The sequence below is a fragment of the Miniopterus schreibersii genome (assembly GCF_964146895.1).
Source record: "Miniopterus schreibersii genome assembly, chromosome: 14".
NCBI lineage: Eukaryota > Metazoa > Chordata > Mammalia > Chiroptera > Miniopteridae > Miniopterus > Miniopterus schreibersii.
In genome coordinates, this window is record NC_138114.1 from 16,741,330 (window position 1) to 16,750,151 (window position 8,822).

The 8,822-nt window shown below is 53.9% G+C and overlaps 1 protein-coding gene across 3 annotated transcripts; it reads left to right on the plus strand.

Annotated features, from left to right (window-relative positions):
* The first annotated feature begins 313 nt into the window (after positions 1-313).
* Positions 314-8,817, plus strand: NDST2 (N-deacetylase and N-sulfotransferase 2). 3 transcript variants are annotated; one of them, XM_081158143.1, is made up of 15 exons: positions 314-440; positions 1,092-1,192; positions 2,901-4,246; positions 4,396-4,483; positions 4,786-4,940; positions 5,126-5,311; positions 5,805-5,933; positions 6,064-6,246; positions 6,339-6,435; positions 6,801-6,924; positions 7,052-7,226; positions 7,425-7,595; positions 7,694-7,803; positions 8,004-8,106; positions 8,202-8,817. In XM_081158143.1, exons 3-15 carry the CDS (start codon positions 3,242-3,244, stop codon positions 8,325-8,327), a joined length of 2,652 nt encoding a protein of 883 aa, XP_081014269.1. In that variant the 5' UTR covers positions 314-440; positions 1,092-1,192; positions 2,901-3,241; the 3' UTR covers positions 8,328-8,817. The 3 variants fall into 3 exon arrangements, with proteins under 3 accessions (XP_081014269.1, XP_081014270.1, XP_081014271.1); XM_081158144.1 differs by lacking the exons at positions 314-440; positions 1,092-1,192 and having other exon boundaries at positions 2,909-4,246; positions 7,694-7,766; XM_081158145.1 differs by lacking the exons at positions 314-440; positions 1,092-1,192; positions 8,004-8,106; positions 8,202-8,817 and having other exon boundaries at positions 2,909-4,246; positions 7,425-7,475; positions 7,646-7,729.
* The last annotated feature ends 5 nt before the right edge of the window (positions 8,818-8,822 follow it).

The following is an 8,822-nucleotide window of genomic DNA, read 5'->3' on the forward strand; positions in this document are numbered from 1 at the left end:
CCCTCCGCCTCTCATGGGCCGGCCCGGCTCCCCCTCCGCAGGCTGAGTGGACGGGCCCTTCCCGGGGAGCGGAGGCGCCGGGCGCTCGGCAGACTGTGCCAAGCTGCAGGGAGGAGGGGTGCCCCTCTGCGGGTGGGGCGCGCGGCCCGCGGGCGCGGAGGCCGAGGCTCGGCTGGTCACTGCAGAGGGCCGTGGGGCTGCCCGGCACCTCGGCGCGCGGCTGCCCGGCCCGGCGGCGGCGGGGACCCGGGCGGCACCGCGAGCGCAGCGCGCCGCCTCCCCCCGGTGGGAGCGGTGGTTGGGCCCGGCTGCTGCGGAGCGTTCGCTCGGAGATGGCGGAGCCGCCGCGACGCGGCCCGAGGCCCCGAGAGCTGGGAAGCCGGGCGGCCCCGGGACGCGGCGGAGCCCGGGGACAGCGGGGACGCCGCCCCGCCGGCCGGGTGAGCTGCCCTTGAGGATACCCCCGCACTCGGTCGCCCGCGCTTCCCCCCGCACGGCTTCCCCTCTGTTAGCCCGAGAACCACCCACGGGGGCGTCCCGCGCGGCCCTGCGCGCCCCTCGCCGCGTCCCTTCCACCCGCCTCCCTCGGAGCGGCTCCGCTGCCCCCGGCGCCCGCAGTACGCGCGCCTCCTCCGCTCGGGGCTCTCCCAGCCCGGCGCCCGCCCCGCTGCAGCCGGGCCTCCCTCAGCGCGCCCCTGGCCCCTTCCCCTCCAGTGCTCCGCGTCCCGTGCTCCCCTCTCAGCCACCCGTGACCCCATGCCCCCCCCAGCAGGGCGCCTCCATCCGTGGCCCGACGTGCCAGCCCCCCAAGCCCGTGTCGCCACTCGGCACCCCTCCTCCCCCAGCGTCTCCTCGTCTCCCAGCGCGGGGCCCACACCCCCGCCTTGCCCAGGCCCTGTCACTGTTGCGCTCTCGCAGCACAGGCCTGGACGGCTGACCCCTTAGGTTTTACCCTCAGAAACCTCCCACTGCTGCACACGGACAGCACCCCCTCACCCCGTGTTCCTGCTTCCATATGCATCATCCCACACCACACCCTACCCCAGTAGCTCCCTTGGCACCCCCGCCCTAAATACTGCTGTTTCTTCTAGGTATGGAGCTAAAATGCAGTGGTTAAGAGCACGGGCTATGGAGCTTGACGAGCCTGACTTTGAATCCCAGTTTCTCCACTGACTGAGCTGTGTGATCCCGGGCAAGTTACTAAGCTTCTCTGAACCTCAAATTACTCATCTCTAAAATGGGAATAATAATAGTCTCTACCTCTTACCTACCTCTTAGGGCTGGTGTGAGCATTAAATATATGGGAAGCTCTTAGAAGGATGTCTGGCAGAGAGTAAGCTCTCAATAAATTAAATGTTAACTATTACACTTAATTCACCCCAAGTATCCACTTCCCCTTAGTGACTTCCCACTACTGTATTTTCTCCAGCTTCCTCTGATTCTTAGAATTCACCCCTTCCTATCACCCTTGTTTGTTTGTTTTTTTAAATCGTCACCAGAGGATATTTTTTCCATTGCTTTTCAGATAAAAATGGAAAGGGAGGGGAGGAGTCATCATTGTGAGATCAACTGGTTGCCTCTCTCACAAGCCCTGACTGGGGCCAGGGATCAGAGCCCGAAACCGAGGCACCTGCCCTTGGTTGGAATTGAACCTGGGACCCTTCAGTCTGCAGGCTGACGCTCTAACCACTGAGCCAAACCAGGCAGGGCTTGTGTCACCTTTTGATTCTCTCCCAGTTCTCTTTTCATGTCGGTTTTACCCAGGCCAAAGCTGAACTATTCTGAAGTCATCTCTCTCAATTCTGAAAGACCCTGTCTCTGCCTAATTCCTCTGAGATGTATATGTCTGGGAGTGGGTGGCAGAGAGGAATTGCCAGCCACTGACCTTACTAGTGAGTAGCTAAGATGGGGAGAGTGACGATGGAGCTTCTAGAAGCGTCACTCTGTTTAAGAAAAAAATCTCAAAAATTAGGTCTCCTTAAAATTTTTCCAGTCACACTGACCTCCTCCTCTCTTGTTGGTTGGATGTGACTTGTTTCTGTCATCCAGCCCCACTCAGTTTTCTGTTTTTATAACAGGACTCAATCCCTCATCTCTCTCCAGGCTAGCTGAGGACTTCCTTCTGAGCTGTTCATGGATGAGGGTATAGTACCACCTGGGCTAATTTAGGAAGGAGAATTGGAATGGACTCTGCCTTCTGGCTTCTCTTAGGTCCCAGTGATGTGGCCCACTCTGGGTCTACATTTTTGTCATCTCTGCTAACACTGGCACAGGTGGGCTGAAAGGCTGAGGATGAGTAACTTTTCACAAGTGATGGAAAGGAGAGTCCCCAGTTTCTGGGTTTGGAGGCTAATAGAATGATTAGCTGGTACCATTTCTCTTTCCTCTTGAATTCCCCACCATAGTGCCCACCTGACTGCAAGTTTGTTAATGCTGTTAGCCTGTGCTGTTGAGTTTGATCGATGAAGAAGATTAACAGACTCATGAGTTTCCTCTTATCTGATATTTCGTTGGAGCACGGGACTTTTGGGGCTTTCTGTCCCCTCCTTGCAAGACCAGAGCTCCTGCTGGTTGGCCAACTGCTTGGTCATGGGCTAGGAGCTCCTTTCAGAGCAGGTTACTTTTCGGTTTCCTGGGCTGTTTGACCTTGAATATACTGCTCCAGCTCTGAGCTTAGCTCAAGGAGGAGAATTTAGACAGTAGTCTAAGAAGGGGAACAACTTCTGAAGCTAAGGTATGAGACTCAGATTATGCTGTTCTACAGGAGCCTTTTTTTTTTTTTTTTTTTTTGAGAACAAATCATCCTGAGTAGAAGGTAAGAGAAATGGGGTGAAGAGGGTAATGGATTAATGACACGGTTTCAAAGGGAGAAATAATCCATCAATTTTTCTGTCTTACAGATAGGAAGGGCAGAAATTGTGAACTTTGCTGACCTCTGATGTGAGGAGCTCAAGCAGGACCAAGGGTGGAGCCTGGCTAGATTTGCATCCTGAAGCTATGGGCCAGGGGGCCATGGTGACCTGACACCAATGGACTCTGTCCAGTTGTCCCCTATCGCCCCTTCTACCTCCCCTACCCTACACTAAGGGAACTTGCCTTCACCTCTTCAGGGAACTGACCCTGAGGGGATCCCTTTCCCCTGTTTTCCTACCCACCCACCCTCCCAAGAGAGCCCTAGCCTATACAACTCCTACCTCCCATCCCGTGAGGCCGTCCCCATCCCTGCCTCCCCTCCCCCGCCATGCTCAAGCTGTGGAAGGTGGTACGCCCAGCTCGACAGCTGGAACTGCATCGCCTCATACTGTTGCTAATTGCTTTCAGCCTGGGCTCCATGGGCTTCCTGGCTTACTACGTATCCACCAGCCCCAAGGCCAAGGAACCCTTACCCTTGCCCTTGGGAGACTGCAGCAGTGGTGGGGCAGCTGGCCCTGGACCTGTACGGCCTCCAGTCCCACCTCGGCCTCCCAGGCCTCCAGAGACAGCTCGAACAGAACCTGTGGTCCTTGTGTTCGTGGAGAGCGCATACTCACAGCTGGGGCAGGAGATTGTGGCCATCTTGGAGTCTAGTCGTTTTCGTTACAGCACTGAGCTGGCACCTGGCCGAGGGGACATGCCCACACTGACCGATCATACCCGTGGCCGCTATGTCTTGGTTATTTATGAGAACCTTCTCAAGTACGTCAACCTGGATGCCTGGAGTCGGGAACTGCTAGACCGGTACTGTGTGGAGTATGGTGTGGGCATCATTGGCTTTTTCCGAGCCCATGAGCATAGCCTACTGAGTGCCCAACTCAAGGGCTTTCCCCTTTTTCTATACTCAAACTTGGGGCTCCGGGACTACCAAGTGAATCCTTCTGCTCCCCTACTGCATCTCACACGCCCCAGCCGCCTGGAGCCTGGGCCATTGCCTGGTGATGACTGGACCATCTTTCAATCCAATCATAGCACATATGAACCAGTGCTTCTTGCCAGCCTGCAGTCAGCTGAGCCCCCTGTGCCCGGACTGGTGCCTCGCCGGGCACGGCTTCCCACTGTGGTACAGGACCTGGGGCTTCACGATGGCATCCAGCGGGTGCTCTTTGGCCATGGCCTTTCCTTCTGGCTCCACAAACTTGTTTTTGTTGATGCTGTTGCGTACCTCACTGGCAAGCGCCTTTGCCTGGACCTTGACCGCTACATCTTGGTAGACATTGATGACATCTTTGTGGGCAAGGAAGGTACCCGCATGAAGGTGGCTGATGTTGAGGTCAGTCTTTTTCCTTAGAGTTTGACTCCCTTGATTTTAAGCTTGCCATAGGTATACTCACTGCCCTTGCCAGGTAGGAAGAACACTGATTTTTCTCCTGCTCTGTTTGCTGTCTTCTGATTTCTTGTGTCCCTGGCTACTCTTCCCAGGCTCTGTTGACCACCCAGAACAAACTCAGGACCTTAGTCCCCAACTTCACCTTCAACTTGGGCTTCTCGGGCAAGTTCTATCATACTGGTGAGCTTATTCCCCAGCTCCTTCAGCATATCAATCTTAGTTTGGTCTGTTTGTTAACTGTCCTGTGTTCCTAGGTAGACAAGTTGGGGAAAAGGGGCAGGATTTGGGGTCAGAGTGCTGTGAGGAGCTAGTGATGGGTATGAATTTCGGTTAGCACGGATGGCAGAGGGCAAGTTGGCAGGGAGGCAGATAGCCATCTTAGATGGGCAGGTGTCCCGAGGATGGAAGGTGGTCAGTGTTACAGAACAAAGGAGGGCACAGGGCCTAACTGGCTGTGTTCAGTGGTCAGTGTGCGGTCACAGGGACAGAGGAGGAGGACGCAGGGGACGACATGCTGCTGAAGCACCGCAGGGAGTTCTGGTGGTTCCCCCACATGTGGAGCCACATGCAGCCCCACCTGTTCCACAATCGCTCTGTGCTGGCCGACCAAATGAGGCTCAACAAGCAGTTTGCTTTGGTGAGGCCCTTGGATTTCTTCCCCATACTTTTCCCCAGAGATAATGCTTCCTTTTCAACCTTCCCCTCATGGGGCATCCTTTCCCTGCCCTTTCCATTTTTCTTCCTCTGGGGGCATCCCCACCCTCTTTACCCTCTATTCCCCAAACCTCACCAGGTCCTGGTGAGAGTCTATGCCATTCCCAGGAGCATGGGATTCCCACGGATCTGGGGTATGCTGTGGCCCCTCATCACTCGGGCGTGTACCCCGTGCACACTCAGCTCTATGAAGCCTGGAAATCTGTGTGGGGCATCCAGGTGACCAGCACTGAGGAGTATCCCCATCTCCGCCCTGCCCGCTACCGCCGTGGCTTCATTCACAATGGCATTATGGTGAGGGACTGCCAATACAAACTTGAATTGAACCCCCACGTTTTGACAGCCTCCAGGCTGTGTTGATCTGTGTCTTGTCAAGTGCCAGTCCAGTTCATCCACATAATAGGGCGTAGAAGGGTGTAAAGTCCTAATGCACATAGTAAGGGTTTTATTGCTGTAACTCCAGACTGAGTCCTCCACAAACCCAGAGAATCCTAATGCCTCAGGACTTCTGTCCTTTATTTATTATGCCTCAGTTTACCTTTCTTTTTTTTCAAAAAAAAAAATATATCTTTATTGATTTCAGAGGGAGGAAAGGCGAGGGAGAGAGAGAGATAGAAACATCAATGATGAGAGAGTCATTGATCGAGCCTACAACCCGGGCATGTGCCCTGACCGGGAATTGAACCCTGAATTGCCTGAATCCTAGGTGGATGCTCAACCGCTGAGCCACGCCCGGCCAGGCTGCCTTTCAAATCTCATCTATCCCTGTTGCTTCTTTTCCCTCCAGGTGCTGCCACGGCAGACATGTGGCCTCTTCACTCACACAATCTTCTATAATGAGTATCCAGGAGGCTCTCGTGAACTAGACCGGAGCATCCGAGGCGGAGAGCTCTTTCTGACAGTGCTGCTTAATCCGGTAAGGTGCCAAGAGGAAGGGCTAGAAGATTGGAGAGCCAAAGTGTTTGCAGGCTGGGACCTTGGCTCACCAAGCCTGATTCTGAGGCGGGTAGGCTCTCCGACTCTGACATGCAGGCATCCCCTTGCAGATCAGCGTATTTATGACCCATCTGTCCAATTACGGAAATGATCGACTGGGCCTGTACACCTTTGAGAGCCTGGTGCGCTTCCTCCAGTGCTGGACTCGGCTGCGCCTCCAGACCCTTCCTCCTGTCCCTCTTGCACGAAAGTACTTTGAACTCTTCCCTCAAGAGCGAAGCCCCCTTTGGCAGGTACGGGTGGGGCTCGGGCTGACCAGAGACGTGATGGGGGCGGGGATTGAAGAGGAGATTAGGACTCATCTGATTCTTGGCCTCACCTTCAGAACCCCTGTGATGACAAGAGGCACAAAGATATCTGGTCCAAGGAGAAAACCTGTGATCGGCTTCCCAAGTTCCTCATTGTGGGACCCCAGAAGACAGGTGAATCATCCTTAGCCAACTTCTCTTCCCCTGCCTTAAAGCTAAAGGATGCTTTGGCCAAGGAACTCCCTTCTCATACCCACTCACATTAATCCAGTCTCTTGAGACAGTGATTCTTAACCTTGATTGTATATCAGAATCATCTGTAGAATTCTTGTTTTAAAAGATCCAAAGTGATTCTGATGTAGTCAAGGCTGAGAACCACTATTTTAACCCTTCCCTGGGCCTCAGACTTTCCTTCTCTCGTTCTAGTTTTGCCAAAGGGGATTTTACTAACCAGAGTGGTTATTTTCTCACCTCCTTCAAGCTCATGTTGTTGAGCTGGCTTCTCTCCCACAATGGCCTGGACTTTCTTTCCTGTTTAGGGACCACAGCTATTCACTTCTTCCTGAGCCTGCACCCAGCTGTGACCAGCAGCTTCCCTAGCCCCAGCACCTTTGAGGAGATTCAGTTCTTCAATGGCCCTAATTACCATAAGGGCATTGACTGGTGAGAGTGGGACCGCTTGGAATGCTTCTCAGAGGACCACTCCCTACCCCCAAAATACCCTATTCCAGCTTCCCCTGTACAGACACCTGGCCCTTTCATTTTGCCTCTTTCCTTTGCTACTTCCTAGGTACATGGACTTCTTCCCTGTTCCTTCCAATGCGAGCACTGACTTCCTATTTGAAAAAAGTGCCACCTACTTTGACTCAGAAGTTGTACCACGGCGGGGGGCTGCCCTCCTACCACGAGCCAAGATCATCACTGTGCTCACCAACCCTGCTGACAGGGCCTACTCCTGGTACCAGGTGAGCCTGAAGCTAGGGACACATTAGGGCTTGAAGGAGCGAGGTGATGACTGGTAGAGAGACAGAGAGGAGTAAGAGTAGGGAAATTAAACTGGTGCCTTGGGGAAGGGTGTCTATGCTATCTGTTCACTAGACCAAGAGCAGGACAGAATAATTGTCAAGTCACCAATCCCTTCTCTTCCTATTCCTGTCCTTCAGCACCAGCGAGCACATGGAGACCCAGCTGCTCTGAACTATACCTTCTACCAGGTGATTTCAGCCTCCTCCCAGGCCCCTCTGGCACTTCGCTCCTTGCAAAACCGCTGTCTTGTCCCTGGCTACTATTCTACCCATCTCCAACGCTGGCTGACTTACTACCCCTCTGGACAGGTACAGTCCCCTAATAGCCCTCATTGGGGTCCCCCTCCTCTTCCCTTCAGCCCAGAGGCTTCTAAGAAATACAGCAGTAACCACATCCCTGTCCCTAGTTGCTGATTATGGATGGGGAAGAGCTGCGTACCAACCCAGCTGTTTCAATGGAGAGCATCCAAAAGTTCCTGGGTATCACACCCTTTCTGAACTACACACGGACCCTCAGGTGGGAGAGCATGACCCAGGAGAGGAGGATGGGGGGGAAATGGGGAAGCAGGTTGGCCATGTCCATTTGGAAGAGACATGAGTGTACCCTGTCTCTCAAGGAGAGGCAGTTGTCCCTGTGGGCTGGGAGAGGTAGTGTACATTTATAGGGCTTGGGTTTCTTTTCTCCCTGCCTACTAATCGCCTCTTCCTGTTGAGCAGGTTTGATGAAGGTAAGGGATTTTGGTGCCAGGGACTTGAAGGTGGTAAGACTCGCTGTCTAGGCAAAAGCAAAGGTCGGAGGTACCCAGATATGGACACTGAGGTAAGTAAATTCTGGGGCAGGTTATCCCTCTCCACCTCTAAGATCTGATTCTTTGTCCCACCCCTCACCATTTCTGCCTTCACTTTTCTCCTCAGTCCCGACTCTTTCTTACGGATTTTTTTCGGAACCACAATTTGGAGCTGTCGAAGCTCCTGAGCCGGCTTGGACAGCCAGTGCCCTCATGGCTTCGGGAAGAACTGCAGCATTCCAGTCTGGGATGACATCCCAGCCTATGTACCAGCAAAAAAGCCCATTTTCCTAAGGGGCAAGCCCAGAGCAGGGCCCATAAGGGGGATTTGAGTTGCCTGGCCCTTCCCCCTTCTACCTCAGTGGCCCCCAGGCCTGGGATGGCTGAGAAGGGAAGGGCATCCCTTTCCCATAACTCTGGGGTCTAATAAAGGGGCTTCCCTTGACATCCCACATCATGGTACTAGCCACCTTTGACCCATGGTCTTAGAAGCTGGGGAGGAATTAGAGGCAGGGTGTAGAGGAACATTTTAATCAAATGAATTCCCTCTTCATCCCCAAAGTGTAGCTATACCTGGCTATGGGAGGGACTCCTTACTGTGGGATTAATGGGATCTACCTGTGGCCTGGCCTCCCTAATGTCATTCACATTGAATGGGGATGAGGTCTGACAGTGGCTCATGGAGCTGAGTATGAGCCCTAGCTGTGGGCTAGAAATGTCCTTAATAAACATCCTTATTTTTCTGTTT

Bases quoted from the DNA above. Each gene is read 5' to 3' on its own strand.
- NDST2 (XM_081158143.1), top strand. From the start codon at position 3,242: ATGCTCAAGCTGTGGAAGGTGGTACGCCCAGCTCGACAGCTGGAACTG. The intron at 7,596-7,693 runs GTACAGTCCCCT...CCCTGTCCCTAG, and splicing joins CTTACTACCCCTCTGGACAG to TTGCTGATTATGGATGGGGA. The intron at 8,107-8,201 runs GTAAGTAAATTC...TTTTCTCCTCAG, and splicing joins ACCCAGATATGGACACTGAG to TCCCGACTCTTTCTTACGGA.